An 18,265-nucleotide genomic window follows, 5' to 3' on the forward strand; every position below is an offset into this window, starting at 1 on the left:
TGGAACCAGCAGCTGCCCCAGCACACGAAGCGTTGGTATCCATGAATGCACATCCAGGATAAGCCAAACCCTGTCCTCAGCACTTGCCATCTCCTGGTAACTCACTGTCTTCTGAGCCACTCTTGGACAAACCACTTTGCAGGGCTGTAAACTGCACCAGGGAATTGTTTAAAAAGGCGGCAAAAGCAAGCTTTAAACAAGACCAAATCCTCTCCTCAGCTCACCACAGTTCCACTCTCAAGTGGGCCGACACCTGAGGCGTGGGAACATCACAGCATGGTGCAGGGAGAAGCACCTGGGAACAGAAAGTCCTTCACACCAGTACAGAGACGGGCTCCCCATACCACCAAACCTGTCTGATCCGCTAGCACGACCTCCTAGGCAGGATTTCTAATGTTGGCTAATGAAGCTCCCTACTAAAGCAAGTAAGATTTTGGGCAGAAAAGTCTCATGCATGAGCTCTCTAAGGGCAATCGCACGTCACCTTTGTGCCTGCATTGCAGGGCACTCCCTAAAGGCAGCGTTACAGGTTACTTTGGGAATCAGTGAGTTAGTAACCAACATTAAAAATTTAACACTGGTATATATACTTCACATTTCAAAATATTCTTGTGTTAGGAACAAACCCAGGCAGTTGATACAAAGTTGATGAGGGTCTCAAACTACAATTTGGCCCTACTCCCATCAAGGCACTTGGCTATCAGCTTCAGTGGGGGCTGAAAAATCCTTGCATAGTTAAGGCTCTGGCACAAAACTCTTGCTGCTTCTTTAAACAGTAGCTGCACAGCACCATTTAATCTCCCTAAGTAGCTATCCCACTTTAGCTTCCTCAGAGGTCAGCTATTCATCGGTGCTAAGCACAGCCAGTGTAGAAAGAAAATTCCTTAATCCTATTTTGTGTGTTTGTTTTCATCTGCACAGCCACAATTCTCCCACATCAAGCCTAGGCTGTACAAGAAAAAAATCCTTGTTTGCTGCTACTGCCCCTCTGCTGTACAGGCAGATGGTCACAAGGAGAACTGTGCTGTGGCTGGCTCTTAATTCTTGTGTGCTACAGCAGAGGTACGTAACATTAACCGAAATCATTACTGAAAATGCAAAGCAAGAAACTGCATGGATGTGCATGTCTACTAAATGATTTCAGGACTTTAACTACTACCTGAGTTCACAGCCTCTGAGAAATATAGGAATCAAGAATATGATAAAAAATTGGCTAATATGCCTCATTTACCCAAGGTGTTTATTTCACTTCGGTGTATTTACTTAAGCCTCCCAGACAAGAATGCTCTCAAAGCTTATCACAGGATGGATGTTCCCTTCTTGCACTTGGGCTCACCTGCCCCTCTGCAGAACAGTCTTCCCACAGTCCTAGCACATGCTTACAAAAACTCATCTCTCAACTTCTAGCTCCTTTTAAATTACTCCCGCTTCCCGGAAGGAGAAGAAAAGAAAGAAGAGGCAGCACCATGATGCTTCCATACTGTCCATAAGCAACCACTAAGAGGAAAAAAAACCCAAACAAACAAAACCCCACCCATGGTGCAAGATGTGAGACCACAGGTATTTGCAACACATCGTTTTGTACTCCACAACGCTGCTTTTGTGCTCATGGGGCTCGGCAGGCCTAGGCTCGTCTGCCTGCCAAGTTCAACTCTTGTTTTCCTTTGGAAAAAACTTATCCCTGGCAAAACTGACCAGCCAGAGGGGCTGTTCCAAATAGGAGGCAGAGATATCTAGGTCAGTCAGGAAAAAATGCAAAACCATAGCTCCTACCCCATCATGTTCATTGATACTCATTCTCACAACTGTCAAGTTGAAGCAAGTTCAACTCTCATTCAACAATATGCTGGTGTTGAAGAGGCTTCGCCTGCACCTCCCTCACATAGGCTTACAGAATAGTGACTGCATTAAATACTCGCGCACGTTCCTTCCCCCAGATTAAAGGAAAAAGTTGCCTTTGATAAAAGAAGGTGAGTTTGCTACACCTGAAAATGAAGTGAAGCAATCCAATCAAAAGTTATGTATCACAGCATCGATCTTTTCCAACAGCGAGTTTTTCAATATACAAGAAGAATCGTTCTGGATTGATTTTGTTTCTATAGAGAAGAAACCTCCAAGCCCTGCTTTCTTGAATGACATCCTTCATTTCTTGTTGGACAGAGTACCAAATATAAAATTTAATACTATATGAACAATTTCAACAGAATATTTAGTAAAAGGGAGTAAAAAGTTTAATACTTTTTTTAAAAAACAAAATCAAAAAAGTGCATTAGGAGTAAAATCCAGGTCCTTCCAGCCGCCTAGTCTGCAATATCACTTATTCATTTTCTCCTGTAACAAAGAGGTGCACATTTTTCTTGGACTGTAGCATCTGAGCTGTGCGATCTATGCCAACCACTGCAGCCAATTTCTGAGCATCATACTTGGAGTAGAGCACAGTACAGGTCCAAGTAGCATCTGCTCCATTGTCTGTGGCCTTCATCATATTACAAATCTCACTGTAGAAGTGGGAGTAGGTTGGTAGCTCATAGAATATGAGGTTCCTAATGCCTTTTATCGTATACCTGTAGTAGGAAAAAACCAAAAAAGTAACTGTGTTGCCAATTTTTACAAAGTGAAGGTTAAAGCATCAATCCTATCTCAGTTCTTCCCATTTCCATCAACTTCAATGCACATCAGTTGTAGCTCAACTCTACACCCCCTGTGTCATGAACTTAGCACCGATGTGGAATTAAGGGCAGGGGGGAGGGTGGGTCTAATGCTGCCAGCCACTGACTTCCTCTAAAGTACAGACCACCAGTGATTTCTGCAGTATTCAGCCTCTTTGGCTTGGGTTTTAAGACAGTGAAGCTTGATCAGACTGAGACTCTTGAAACTTCTCAAATTTGCCAAAACATCATTTGCTCGTAACAACAACTGTTCCATTAGGAACTTCTAAACAGCTCCAGTCAGGATGTAGCAAATTTTGCAGGTGGCCTCAGCTTGCTGTGTTGCATTATTAAGCCAATTATATACCCTTTTCCAGAATTTTATGTAGTTTCCGTGGCACAGATGAACACAAAAAAAAGGCACAATGAATCCCATTTTGCAGGCTATATCATCCTGTCCTGACATCAGTGGAACTTGGCAGCACTTACCTTCCAGAAAAAAGCCCTGCGCATACCAAAGTATTAGAGTCTCTGCAAGGGACTGCTGACAACATGCAAAAATTTTAAAGCCAATTGAAAAGCTCTTACTTTAGACAAAGAAGTCCTCAGAGAGATCAAACAGATTCAAAAAGCGATACAGCCCATCTACGATTAAGGTCAGACTCTAGTTCCGAAACAGCACACATGCAACTCAAAGGAAAACTTGGTCCACAATTCACCTTTTGTAAAAGTGGAAGCGCTCAGTGAACAATAAAAACTGCTTCTCTCCCTTGAGAAAGAACCGTCTCGCTCTGCAGACAGCAGCCTTTTTAGTGTATTCACAAATGTGAGTAAAATTCAGGTCCTCTTTCTTGAAATAATTTCGAAGACGCACGTAGTCAAAATACGATGGAACGTAAATGAGCGTGTGTGACATGATGGCATCGCGATACTCGGGCAAAACTTTGTTGATGAAAAACTGAAACCTGAGTTAAGAAAACAAGTATGTTTTAACCAGAGTTAACACTTAGCTTTCCGATACTGATATGACCTCAAACAGGAAAATCATCAGGCAACAGACTACAGAAGACTTTGACTACATTTCTCCTTCTTTAACTTCACGGGATTTCTACGTGTGTAGAAGATAAAAGGCAAAGGCTTTATCAGTGCTACACAGTTATGGTAGAGACTGATATTCCTTTCCCAGACTTTATTCTCCAGTGCCTTTGGCAAGGAGAAGTTCCGTATTCCCCTCCACCTCTGCAGAGCCTAGCCTGCACCTGAAGGCTACTGAAGGTGTACTTCTGTGGTGAAATCACATCGTGCTCTGCAGAGAACAGTACGCTCAACTACATCTGAAATTGCAGTCATTAGGGCAGAGCAAAATAGTCTGGAACACAGAGTACCTTGTATCTATTACTGATGTCAAATTTTCAGCTTCTAGCCTCCGAAAGACATGAGGAAGCTGGACCACAACGTGGCTAATGGAGCTGCTGAGCGGTACGTTGCGGACGGCCACCTGTGAGCAGAAAGTAGGACGTTTAGGGAAGCAGCATTTCAAAGGTAGCCACGCTCCAGCCAGCCTTCTGCTTGTAACTCACATCTGCAAGCAGTGCACAAGGCTGTTTTTAAGAAAGCTCCAATACAAAACTACATTCATGTATACACATACCAGATCTGTTAAATATACATGACCACTGCTTATGCTCTGACTTCCATATATTTGAAACAGACAACTAAGGTTTTTACTATTCCTGATTCTTTCAAAGTAACAGCAGTTCGTGCTTCTTATACAGTAGGAGGAAAAAAAAAAAAGAAGCAGGCAAACCCTCCATTTAACAACAAATAAAACAAGGTTAACTTGTGTGTGTCAAATTAAGAAAAAGCAAAATCTGATTTCTGACACGAAACAGCTACCCATGAAAGAAAAGGATCAAATAAGTATCACTGCAAGAAGAACAGTTCTTCATGCCTTTGGCACAGCATTAGAAATTGTCACGCAGCGTCGTGGAGATTCAGACTGAAATACCTGGGTAAGGGAAAGGACTAGCACACAGACAGTCTTTCTGCAACTGAGTTATGGATTTTTTCCAGATGTTGTGTTTTCTGTTCCTCTCCCCCTCCCTTCCACCAGCGTTTAAAAGGCTTGCAGCTCATCTGTGAACTCACCTGCCCCACGTAATTGAAGCAGTGTTTGTTGAAGATAGAGTTAATCTGGGGATCCTGAAGAGCGCTGAACAGCAGCGTCTGGCGGTAGTACTTGGACCAGTTATTGAGATTCAGCATTCGCACTCGGGAAAAGTCTACCCCGTGGGAATCCAGGGGCAGCAGGTTAATGTGCTTCATCAGGTGCTACACAGAGAGATGGAAACACATCGTTACGGACCGACAGCCCACCACACAGGCTGCAAGAGCCTTAACTGCAGCGAGAAAGGGGGCAGGGATGAGCAAGACAGCACAGAATATAAACCAGCAGCGATCTCCCAAGACAAAACCGTCTGGAATTTATTGACCACAGCAAGAATAATTTACTTGATTTCACACCACAGAACTGAAAGCTCCCATCTCTTTAGTCATCAGTAACCATAACCTTTGCTTCCAATCTTCTCCCATGGGGCAAGTGTAGTGGTTTTGTTTGTATTGAAGTCAAGAGGCCCGAGGTTTCTGAGTTAAAAGAAGCTCAAGTGCAGCTCCCATCGCATTCAGGGAGAGTTTGGGTGCAAGTGAAGAAATTCACCTCATTTTGGCCTCACTGACTGATGCCTAGGACTGGTATCACTGCTGCTGCATGGCAGGCAGTCATACCCAAAGGAAAAATCAGGAAACAGGCTCCAGGACTGATTCCTTGGCTACCATGTAGGCTGACGTGCCTTTCCTAGGACTCCCCAGGAAACAAGACGCATTCTGGGCTCATTCGAAATGTACAGTAACATCATGCTGTCAAAATGCATGGCCTGGGTATCTCAAAGGTGTTTCTATGTGGAAAAAAACCCACAACCTTTCAACCTTGAAAACTTTAATTAACCAAAAGCCAAAAAGCATGGGTGCCACCGCATACTAGCCACAATCCCAGAGCAGTATTTTCATTACATGTACAGGAAAATCTTCATACTGTTTAACTTTGGACATGACTAATGCTTAGCATCTCCACAGTCAGTGGAGACAAGCACCAGCTCCTATTGCCTTCTGGAGAAACCTGAATTAGGCTGTACAGATTCCTCACACAGCTGCAATCTGACTGAGACACTGGGCAGTCAGACAGCTGGCATATTTTCTCCCAGATGTGGTTAAAGGAGTCATCATTACCTCATCCTACAAGATAATTAAAACTGTCCAAAAAAAATCTGATGAAATATGCCACTAAAGCACCAAATAGAGTTTTATAGAGAACAGGTGCTGAATACTACCCAAAATCTGTAGAAAGAATATTCTTAGTATAAGGAAAATATCAGGGTGGAGGAAGGAAAAGGAACAAGAATACATGTCTGGAATCAAGTCAGTAAAAAAAAATAGCAATACTGTTCACTGCCAAAAATAAGTTATATCAGGCTAACGAGACACAGTATAACACAAAAATGAATACATACGGAAAACGCACCAGAACATGCTCCCAATTCTGCATCAGGTAAATGTCTGCTTGATCAATTATGAGAATTTCTATTGATGATAGAAAATCATAATCTCTCTTCTTCTCCCCCTCTGCGCCAATAACAGTCCTCATACCCAGGGGAGAGGCAATGATGATATCCGATGAGTAAAACGGTGCATATAGTCTCATACTCTTTTGAAGAATTGCAACCCCTGTCCGACAACAACCAACAGCATTTTCTTAGTTAAGGTCAATTATCAACCATTTTCTTCCAGCAGGCTCTGTAATAGTAACTCCCTACATCTCCTCTCCCTTAACACCTACTAATTATTATAGCTGGACAAAACCAATCTGTCTGAAACTCTTCTTTCCCTGAGAAGTGCTTACCCACCCCACGCCCATTTGACAAGCATTTGGCAGATTTTCATGAAGTTTGGCAAACTCTTTCAGTAGTACTTTTTTCCAGAGTTTTCATATCCTGCACAATATTTTTTAACTGAAACACATTTTTTGTGATTTTCTGCTAAAAAGGGGGATGAGGGGGCTAGAGAAGTTAGGGGGAAAAAAAAGCAGAAATGGTTAACTATTCCCTTCTCCCTAAATCCTAGACTTTGGTCTCTTCCATTAGGTACTCCAGCCAACTGCTACCTTAATCTGTCATGAAAGATTCAGTGTGGACCTCTTGACTATAAACCGCCTTTATTCACACGGGCACAAGAGTGTCTACTAAAATGCAAAGGAAAAGGTCCTTCATGTGATGACGACTGAAAGCAACCACCAGTCTTGCACCTTCCCTGGCACTGCTTCTCACACCGCACGTTGCGGTGTACGTGCTGAACCAGCTTATGCATCACCTCTCATGTTAAAGAAAGAAAAAGGAAGGAATCAAAGGCGTTTGTTACCTGTGTTGTAACTACATGGCAACATTGCCAGGACCCACAGTTTTCTGATCTTAAAATTCCAGGTAGTCCAGACCATACTCAAACCACCCGCTACAGGCTGCCCAACAAAGGTGTCTCTTCAACTTTTCTCCCTCTCTGTGTGAAGCCAGCTATCACGGGCACAGCTGAAGGCACTTGCAATAATTTCACAGAGACATCAGTAGGGACCCCTCCTGCTATCTATTGTAACCCAACGATAAAAATGGAGGAGGGAAGAAAGGCACAACTGGTTGAATTTCCAGGAAGAAGATATCACTTGTCACAGCATATACACAATTTAACAACATCAAGTCTTTTTTCTGTTTAAAAATGTGAAAGGGTGGCTTTAGTAAAGCATAACAAATGTGTTTTAAATTAGATCTTTGTGCAGAAGCAACAGGGTGTGAGGCAACAGTAAGAAAGAATAATTATTCTGCTTCTATGATTTGCTTCTGCAAGTAACAGCACTGAAAGTTTCTTCAAGCATTTTTTCACACCTAGTAAGTAGATCAAGCAGACTGTGGTACGGGAGAAGACTGAAAGGAAAATTATTATGCTACTGAAAGTAAGATGCTCTCAGCCAGAGAGATATTCACTGGGGAAGGAAGAAAGACTGAGTGGGACCTGCTTGCATCTTCCACTGTATCATTAAATCTCTTGGGATGCCAATTTATCTTTCAAGGGGCAATAATTTCAAAAGCCTCTGATCTGTCAAGTTAAGTTAAAAAAAACTGCCTACTCATCATAGCAGCTCCAGGAATCAAGCCACTAGCTAATTCTCCGCATACTGAGTTACTAAAACAGCATGAGATTACAATATTATGAAATAGTCTCAAATTTGCTGCTTGTCCAACAGCCCTACTTGCTGGCTACCCCTTTGCTTTCATGAAAGCCATAGGCAGCACAGTAGAAAACTGCTTTGCTCAGTACTGAGCTTTAATTTTGTTCCAACCATTACTGATTACAAGACACATTGTGAATAGGCTAATTAAACCCAAAAGATTTTATTTTTAATAACATGAAAAGCTTTGCTGCATAATCAAGGCTATCCTCTTTAAAATGAGGTATGGGCAGTCCTGCTACAACAAAGCAATCATTGCATTTTAAGTCATTCGGAACTTGATGTGAAAATCATTACTTTTGTATTTTCTCTTCTTTTTTAAGTTCTGGCAAGGCAAGAAAGATTTTCAGAAAAAAAATCCAAGTTGCCAGTGCAAAACCAGCGTGAATACCACAGAGCCTAGAGTCTCACCAGAACTTCCAGCCCTGGTAACTCCTGGACATTTAGGAAGAACTTGTTACTTCTCAGTTCTTTACAAGCTAAAAATCGTCTGTTCAGTAGGTCATTACCAATTCTGAAGTGGTCATCAATGTTGCCAGCAAAGACAGCTTCATAATCTTCAGGTCTTTTCAGGTTAGGGGGCTTCTCTTCTGGGTCAGAGCCAAACTCCCCTTTGAAGCGCTTTTTATTACTTACATCTATTTTTCTTTTGTCATTCACTTCAAGAAGACTGATGAAAATATGCACAATTCGCAAAGCGCACTCCCTGAAGGGCACTATCATCAGTACCTGCACAGATCAACAATTACAACAGAATAACCCATAAAATATGGACACACAGTTAACTGTATGTTAAGTAATTTTTTTGACTTAGATCTGCCCCTGTGGGGCATCCCAACAATCAAAACAAAACAATTCTGACATGCAGGAAGGAGGGAGGGTGTGCTGGGATGCAGTGTGCTCGTGAACAGCTACTGGCCAGCAGCTCAGTTTGGTTCCCTGTCTCACACCCAGGGTACCGTTACAGGGGAACTGAAAACCAAGCACCTTCTCCTGTTCTCCCTAACCCCCAAGCAAACAAGAGCTCCCATAATACACAGACAGGGTCAAGGGCTGGCTCCTGGATGGGTGGCAATAGTCTCTGCACAGCACTCTGAAATATAAATATCTAACTGGGGAGTCAACACAGAAACCAAAGGCATTTGCCAGATGTGCAGCAAACACTGAAACCCAACTTTGAAACTGTTCAACAAGTAGTTGGCACCACCAGTGACAGACTAGCCCTAGTTCAATCCACCTGGTTATCAATTAGAGGATGCTATGAATGCAGGTAGCCTTGGTTTGAGGCCCACTCCACTGACTATGATGGGTGGCCTTAACAATGGGACTGGGATTCCCTGAGGTGTCCCAGGTACAGAAAGACCTTTCCATGCAGGAGAGTCCTTAAAAGTGCAGAAGGACAAAAAATTTTCTGGGACATCCCATACTGGGTGACAGCCTACACTACCTGCACTAACACTGAAGATTGATGTGGAGGTACTTTCTGTACTGGTAGATTTAGAAATGGAAGCAGGAAAAGGCAACATATCAGTCTGTAGCAATAGGCAAAGAAAAAGATAAGCCAAACTCATAGCTCAGCACAGAAACAGGCTGGCCAACAACCCTGTGCCCACTGCTTCTCACAGAGTATTTGCCTTGGCCACAGCGGATGACTTCCAGGCATGATAAAGGGATGTGGAAAGGCACAGGCCCAGGAACGTGTCACTTGAGAGCAGCAACAGAAATACTTCTGCATAAACTACCAGGATGTTTATACAGCCTGACCAGACAGCCAGGGTGGGGATGGGGGAAATCACATTAACAAAGCTCTCTTACCTTAGGTCTAGTGAGCCCCTGATCCCTGTAGTCATCACTGTCAGTCCCTGGCTTTTGGTCTCTTCGTTTGGCATTGTTGCCGAGCACCTGGGCATTTGCCTTCAGAACATGGTTCAAGGCATGCAAGCAGTAAGCGTGCCGGATTTCTTCTCCATTTGTTAAAGCATTTCTTTCTGGATAGAACAAGTCCCGGTATGTATTCATGAGACAGAAGAGCTCTCTTTGTAACGGGGTAAAAAAGGGATCGCTTGGTTTGTTCACTGAGGACAGAAATTGTTTATTCACTTTTGGCCAAGTGGATTCTAAAGGCTTGTGAAGATAAAGCTGTTTCACATCAACTTCTTTGTCTGCTTTCAAAGTTTTATGTTTCTCCAAAGTGGAAGAAAAAGTTAGCTGGCCCAGCCTTGGCCACTGAGGGGAAAAAAAAAAAACCAACAACAAACAAGCAAAGAGGAGTCATATGTACCAAACTTAGTACACTTAAAAGCACATCACCATCACCACAGCTGGCAGTTTAATCAAGTTCATGAAAATTGAGAAATTATCTTCTCATAATACAAGTTGAAACTTTTTTTTCAATATGCAATCTCTTCCTTAGAGGATACCAGGGAAGGTAACAATAAACTTGAGCTCAGTAGGTCTGGATGTATTTTGCAGTGATGTGTCTATAACTGTCCTCATTTTACAGATGAGAAAACCGAGGAAGAGAGAAGATGTTATTTCTGCCTAACCCATCCAGCACAGCAGTGGCACAAACCAGGGACCAGATGAGAACCCCGGAGTCCAATCTATGCTTATAGATCAGCCGCACTGAGGTATGTACTTGGTTTAAAGACGAAAACAAAACCCCATTAGGGACTAAACCCAGAAGCTGTGAATCGGTTGCTAAATGCAATCTTGTTGGGAGTCCGCCTGATTTCGAGGGCAAAAGCTATCAGTGTAGTAGGGGAAAACTTTAAGCCTTCTGCTATGCAAGTTGTCCCTATCTATCTCCGTAAAGTAGCTACACCAAGTTAAGCACAGATAATATCATGCATTGCTTCAGGTGGCACTGGTATTTTGGCCACCATATTCCAAAAAAGAAAAAAAGAAAATAAAATTTAAACATCACAGCTTTCTCTCTGACTGACTAACCATTGGATATCTTCCAATGAAGTCACCCAGCATATGGGTGACCAGAATGCAAGGCAACCCTCCAAAACAAAATCAGATGTGAAAAAGTTAGGAAGCAAAGGTTTGCCTAAAAATGAATATTTTGAAAACCAGTGCTCTCTCTCAAGCAACGAGGTGGTTTTCTGGTACTGTAATTCACCTGTTATTCCCACTATTAACAATATAAGTACTAAATTCCCCTTTACCAACTTGTAAATCTGTACAGACAACCAGCCATCCTGAAGCAAGGACATGAAAATGCATCGCAAGTACTTTTCAGACTGTACATGGTCACCTCAGAAGTTCAGTTGCAGAGCACATCGCTGGCATTGTGCTGCACCACTCAGAAATCAGTCCTGTTTCTACCCAGTGTCAAGAGTACGAAACCTGTGGGTTTGGGACTACAGATCAAACTCTAAAGCTATGCTTTTCAGATGTGTCGCCATATGCCTACAGAACAGCAGACTTTGGATTTCAACTCTCGCTCAGCACAAAGTGAAGAAGAAAATACTTCAGCAACAACACAGTGACAAAATCTTAACAATTCCAGTGCCAACTCCTAATAATAAAAATTATGAATCTACTTCACTTGTGTAAAAAAAAAAAAAGTGTTATTTTAATCCAGGCATCTTTAGGAACTCTGGATGGCTACAGAACACTGTTACCTTGCTTTGACATGAAGTTTTAGGAAGCGTAGACATTTTTTCTACTTCTTTTTCTTCGAATTCTTTGTCCATGTGCTGTTTAAATGGATCTATTAATAACAACAACAAAAAATATCCTGAGAACTACTGTAGCTAATACTGGAACCAAGTTTCAGAATGGATTTGCAAATGAGATGAACAGTTTCCATGCTGGCCAACATCACAGTTAAAACTAGTTATTTCAAAGCCTTTGGAGATGAGAGAAAGGATGTCAAATTCTCTCTACAAGTACAGCGAGAACAGATTTGACAGATTGCTTTAAAAAAAGAAAAAGAAGCACTTATGAAAGTACTAGAACTTTCAATCACAAAACAAATGTTGGACAGGAAAGCAATATGTAGTAGAAAACATTGTGGCAATTTTCTGCCTTAAGCTCTGACACATCCGTCCCTTGCAGGTGAAAGAGGCTGTCAGCAGTAAAGACCCCAATGAGCTTACTGCCCTTCTTAATTTAAAAACAGCTCTGCCCAGGGCTTTGCATCTTTGGCCAGTGATATGAATAGAGTTTGTGATAAAGCAGAGAAAGATTAGGTGGGTTTTGGGGAAGGGAGACAAGAGTTGCCTGAAGTGAGAAAAAGTCTGATTTATCTAATCAGCGTTTCTTTTTGGAAAGGAAAGAGAGGCAAGGAACTGTAAAATCATATTATATTCAAAGACTGCCATGCACAAGTCACATGCAAAGCTTATTTTGAACACCAAGCTCTGTACACTGCTTGCAGCACAGCAGCACTCGCTGCATAAAGAAAACTAATTAGAGAACACTAGTGCTTGCCAAAGGGTATCCAGCCTACAGACAAGTTATCCAGGCAAAAGTCAAGACATTTGCTAATTATGACACTGGTGAGGGTATCATTTAATTGTAATACAGGTTCTCTCTTCAGCTGAGTTTTATTGATTCCAGCATTTGTCAGATAAAGTAGAGGGAATAATATGAAGCATTTTCAGGAATTCTAGTGACCCCAAGACCAGAGTAGAAATCCATCCCCTTTCTGCTATCTTAGGTGACTCATTTTCTCTAACAGATTACAAAGCCACTTCCAAGCTACAGGAACCCACTGAAAAGTAGTGCATCATTTATAGGTTGAACAAAGCCATTAGGATACTTAGCATGCAGTTGGAGAGCTACAGTTCTCATTAAAATGCAATGCCAACAGCCTAAGTAATATTCTCATGGTAACAAGAACGAGCTGTTTTTTCTATCACATGGCCCTTTGATGCTTCCACGCGTTTCATGTATCAGCTAGGCTGCCTCCCAGATCTAATGTCAGCTGCTGCTCCAAGATGACAAGCCAGCATCACTAGGGATGCTACAAACATATTTCTCTCTCTCAAACTATGCCATCTGATATTAAAACCACGGAGCATGAAATATGAATAGAAGCTCTGCAAGTGCCAATGTGTGGCATATCACCGAACGATCACACCCCCGTGCACACAGTTATTTGTGTTACACACGGCGGGACGACTCCAACACGGGAGCTCAGATTGCACCCGTCAGCGCACTGCGGCATTGAGATTCCGGGCTACACCCTTAAAAGATACCATACAGATGCTCCACTGATGCCTCATGCCTTCCTGATCCTGGTGCAGTCGGACTCCTCTGCATAACCTTCAAAATTCAGAGAGCCCCAAGCATCTGTCTAAATTACTGTGGCTGCCCCAAGCTTCTGAGAATCTCACCACCAACTCTACTGAGTTGTGAAGGATGCCCTCACAGGTCAGCTTTGTGATTATCTCCTGTGTTGTCTGTGCCAGGAATATCTTCCACAGTCAAGTGCAGGCTTGCAAGGCCCTTCATGTTACAATAGCTTTTATAATTAAAGCATCAGAACAAGATAACACTCTCCATGCACATTTCTAGTTCCTGATATTTCAAGCTTTATCGGTCCTAACAGAAATGACTCACAAACCCCAGTCCACAGGGGCTACAGAAAACAAATGGTTCGGCTACGTGCCTGCATTAGCCTTGCGTCCCTTATGTAACCAGCTCACATGTGGGCAACACAATGAATAATGCAGCGGAAGAACTCAGAAGCCATACAGCATATCATTAGGGTGTTGGATAATTCACACGTGTGTACAGATACTCCTCTAGAGGCAGATCACAAACACAAACATACTGTGTTTTACCTTCTGAAAAGGCTTGTGAAGAATTGCTGTCTCTCTGATCTGCATTGCAATCTCCACTCTCCTCTTCCATGAAATTGGTTTCCAAGCTAAATTCAGATTCATGTTTCACATCAGTAAACTCCTCAATTACTCCACGACTTGGGTCACAAGAGGTATCTGCGCCATCAGCCTGCTCGTGGCCAAGCATCTGCTCTGCTGTGTCTGTAGCTGTGACTTGTTAGAGAGAGAAATGGGTTATATTCTCCTGGAAAAGTTAGTATCTGTAGCTACCTCTTGCTAGCTAGGTCGTTCCCTTTGAGTTACCTTTTTTTTTTTCCTCTCAATACTCCACTCAAAAAGATAAAACCGGGCTTTGTATTCTAAAGTAAAGAAGAATTTTGGCTAGCATGCCAAATGTTATGTAATACACAACATGTGCTTCCTCAGAGAAAATTAAAAAAAATAACCTACCCGGGGAATGTAAGTTTTAGTTTCCAAAGACACCAAATAACTGAAAATAATAAAAAGTTGCCTCCTCCCTCCCGGAATTTCTTTGCAGACTTCATGAATGAGGATGTCTCGTCACAAGGGAGGAGGTTTCCTTCCAATTTACATATTCTTCCCTCTGCTACGAGGCAAACCTTTTCCCCTTCTCTGTGGCAGCAGCCAAGCCAGATGCTGTGTGAGAGAACAGTCTGTGTCTCCTGTGAGTGGCTGAGAACCCCTGGTATGCTGCTCCATGTGGATTTCCTCTGTGCTGACGCACAAACAACATCTGAGGAAGCATCAGCGGGCTGTCTGCCGGAAAATGAGCACAGCTACCCTCTCCCCTGCTAAATCCTTCAGCAGCTGCTGCTCCTACCCACAGAGAGGCAATGGAGCAACAGAATCTCCAAGCCAGAAGAGCACCCAGCCAACAAGCCAGTCTACACCAGGATCCTGGCTAAAAATATACGTTATTCAAACTTTCTAACTGAAACAACATTTATCAAAGCATGGGAAAAGACAAACTACCTTCTTCCTGGTCTGGTACATCAGTCTTATCTTCTTCACCTCCATCTTTTTCACCTCCATCTGCTTCTCCGGTCTCCTGGGACCCTTCGCTGTTCATTTCTGTCTCACTTTCCCCATCTGCTTCCGATCCACTTTCATCATCTTCTTCCTCGCTCTCAGACTCAGGAGAGGTCTTCAGGGTAGCCAGCAGCTTATGATACACAGAGATCTGTTCCACTTCAGTCTCTGAATCGCTTTCTGCACTCGATTTATCAGAATTATCAGACTGGAAGGGAAAACACGAGCGTAACAGCAACAAGAGTAACACTCTATCAGGCAGCAGGCAAATACCCTCATCTCTAGTTCCGGCGTTACGTTTTCCCTCTCCCATCCTACCATTATGCAGATGCAAAGAAATTTTTCAAAAATCACCATTTTATGCAGGTAGTTATGCTGGACACCTCCACTTAGATTTTGAAAGCATCTTGGTGGACTTAGGCCAAAGCACCTCGTTCTGCACCGATCTGACTTAAAGCATCGCAAAATTTGGTTCCTTCTGTCTCAGATGAGTGAGTACATTTGTTCTCCACAGACAAGGCATTTACTGAACCGGCACTGGATTTTCCTAAGAAAACCACACACTGAGCAAAAATCGTAGAAGGGCACACACAAGGGTCAGAGCACATCAAAAATGCTTCTGGCTTTCAAGAAGGTAAGTGAAATAGCCGTCAGCTGACAACAGTCCACCGGGCAGTCGGTCAGGTTTGGCTCAGCTGTAAAGCTCCAAGCTTCAAACAAGCCAGACTCAGAGCCAGTTCTGTCCTGGGCTCACACACACGTACAGCAGTATGCCAGGTTATAGTGAAACCAGGACTATAAGCACAGCCCCATTTACTCCTTTCTTAGTTCCTCTCAGCCCAAAAAGGAAAAATCAATAAATATGATATTAATGCACAAAATTGCTAAAGGAAACAAATGAATCAGAATAATTAATTTTTCCACACTGAAACTCTGAAGTCTTGTATTAACTTGATGATAAAGGAGGTTACCAAATCCTGACTGAAGGAAAAAAGTAAAGCACTGGCAACCTGAAGAGGAGGAATGAGCATTAACATATTTCTTCATTCAACAGAGAACGAAACATCTCCTAACTTGTGCAATGCTATGTTTATTAATATTATTAAAACAACTTAAAGCATGATTTACTTTTCACTGTGACTAATACGCAAAAAAACCCCAAGAAGAGCTATGTTACTTCCTGCTGCTTCTGCCCTCTCATGATATTACAGTGTTGAGTTAGGCACCGTAGAGAACAATTCAGAGCCACACACAAATCACGTTCACTTTTTTTTCTCCTAAACACAGGTTTTCTAAAGGGAACAACTCAATCAGCCTAAATAACTCGGTAACATGAAATGCGAAGTGTTTCATTTCACTGAACTACACAAAGATGAAAGTAAGGAAGATATAAAAATATATTACCAGTTCACAGATTGGTGTTGCTTCTGGTCTTTCAGAAACCCTGAAAAGAAAGCACTGAAATATCTTACTCTGTCAATAATGTTATAGACAGGATGAAAGAGATGAGGGGGAGAAGGAATTAATGAGTTACACAAGTCTTAGAGAAGCTACAAGAAAGCTTAAAACCAAAGCATCATCCAATTTTCCCTAAGAAAACAGAGTCGCACTTACCCTCTCAGGTGATGCTGCACTCAGTGTGTGAAGCCTAAGCACTCAAGCATTATAACTGATCAACAAGTGAAATGTTTTAAAGCAGCACTTGGCTTTAATCAGAAGACGAGGTGTTAAAAGGAATCTAAAGAATCTAACTACAAGGGTAGTTTGTACAACAAAGTTAACCGGAGCAAGAGCCTCCCTCTAGCACCAAATACTGAACTGTGAAGCGGGGAAAGGCACATACTACAGCAAAACCAGCATCAATCAACCAGTGCTGGGACTGCAGTTCTGCGAACAAGACATTGGACAAGCTGGGCTTAACCTAACCTCAACTCTCTCAAAAAGATGCGGAGCCTTGAGCGGGACAGAGCGTCACTGCACAGGGTGAGGCACAGGCCAGGACTCTGATGCCATCCCAAGCGACACAGGCCGGAGGGGTCCCAGGGTACCCACAAAGTACAGACCTCAACGCTGTTTGCCTGCTACTGAAGGCACATAACGTTAAACTGAGCAGGGGGACCTGACAGTGTCTCCCTCGCAGGCTTCCAAGCCATTACAGCACCATCGCATCACGCAGCATTTGGACTGAGCAGCTCGTTCCTCGGAAGGTCACGCGGGGGTCCAACAGCGCGGTCCCCTTTTTGACTCCGAGCCCAGGAGCGGCAGCGCCAGGCGCACACCAGCTCCTCTCCTCCCCTCGGGAGCCCAGGGAAAGAAGGCGGGGGAGCAGCCGCTGCCCAGGCCGGCCCCGGGCCGAGCGGGGCTATTCGGCCCCGCAGCCCCAGGGCAGCCGATCCCGCGCTGGGGACCGCGGCTCCCAGGGCCGCCCGGCGCCCCCGCGGGAACGGCGCGGCCCAGCGCGGGTCAGCCCAGCCCGCGGGGCAGCCCCGGCCGGCCAAGGGGATGGGGGCTCCCGCCCCGGCACTCACTTGTCGTAGAAAGGGTGCTCCTCCCCGAACTCCCTCAGGTGCTTCTTCTGCTTCTTGCTCAGGCTGCGCAGCAGCTCCCGCCCGCCCCGCCGCTTCCCCATCCCGGCCCCGCCGCACACCCGCGTGGGGGCCCCTCCGCGCTTTACGGCACGCCCGTAGCGCGCCGCTGTCGCGCTGCCGTACGGCGGGGTCGGGCGGGGCTCCGAGGCGGTGCCCGCGCCCCGGCACCTCCCCGGGGATGGGGGCGGAGGGTGCTCCGCCTTCGGCAGCTGCTTAAGGCCGCGTCGGGGGAAGGTGGGGCCGTGGGGCGGCTGGAAGGAGAGGCCGAAAATCAACAATGTCCCGAAAACGGGACACTGTAACCTGGAACTTCGTGGCGGCGTTCGGCGTTCCCGCCGCAATCACACTCGGTTGACTCCGTGACGGCCGAACGCTGCAGGCCGGGATGTTCTCGGCACACCGCACACCCGAAACACCCCCCTCTGCCGCCAGCCTCTGCGTCACGGTCCGGGCGCTTACGGTTCTTTGCGAGGCCCGAGAGCTGCCCCCGCCGCGGTTCGCACCCCGCTGCGCTCCCTGTAAATCCCCGCAGGACAAAGGCGCGGGGATGACTGACAGTCCCACGCGGTGGGTGGGTGAGTGGGTGCCAGCGAAGTACAGAGCGTAATTAGAGTGAGCAGAAGAGATTCGGAAGACTGGCTGCTTTTGCCTTTGCGCTGCATAAGGGAAATATAATATATTTATTATTTATTTATATTTATATAAATTTATATTTATGTAAATATATATTTATTTATACTATATTTATTATGTATTTATGTTATATATAATATATAATATATATTAGCATAATATTTTTCCCATATACATTTGGGGATATGATTAGGCAAGCGCGGGGCACCTGCACAA

General features: G+C 44.1%; 1 protein-coding gene across 1 annotated transcript; it reads right to left on the reverse strand.

The window, feature by feature from the left end:
* Positions 1-260: 260 nt before the first annotated feature.
* UTP25 (UTP25 small subunit processome component) lies at positions 261-17,531 on the reverse strand. Its single transcript, XM_068407736.1, has 12 exons — positions 17,357-17,531; positions 16,233-16,272; positions 14,772-15,036; positions 13,779-13,991; positions 11,610-11,698; positions 9,793-10,203; positions 8,487-8,706; positions 6,226-6,428; positions 4,797-4,979; positions 4,034-4,146; positions 3,368-3,613; positions 261-2,564 (listed from the first exon to the last, which is right to left on the reverse strand). Exons 1-12 carry the CDS (start codon positions 17,455-17,457, stop codon positions 2,318-2,320), a joined length of 2,331 nt encoding a protein of 776 aa, XP_068263837.1. The 5' UTR covers positions 17,458-17,531; the 3' UTR covers positions 261-2,317.
* Between the last annotated feature and the right edge of the window lie 734 nt (positions 17,532-18,265).

Source organism: Nyctibius grandis, chromosome 1 (genome assembly GCF_013368605.1).
Source record: "Nyctibius grandis isolate bNycGra1 chromosome 1, bNycGra1.pri, whole genome shotgun sequence".
Classification (NCBI taxonomy): Eukaryota; Metazoa; Chordata; class Aves; order Nyctibiiformes; family Nyctibiidae; genus Nyctibius; species Nyctibius grandis.

Coding starts and splice junctions, on each gene's coding strand:
- UTP25 (XM_068407736.1), bottom strand. CDS start 17,457: ATGGGGAAGCGGCGGGGCGGGCGGGAGCTGCTGCGCAGCCTGAGCAAG. Junction 8,707..9,792: donor AGGGGCTCACTAGACCTAAG/GTAAGAGAGCTT, acceptor TGATCTGTGCAG/GTACTGATGATAGTGCCCTT. Junction 6,429..8,486: donor TGATGACCACTTCAGAATTG/GTAATGACCTAC, acceptor GTTGTCGGACAG/GGGTTGCAATTCTTCAAAAG.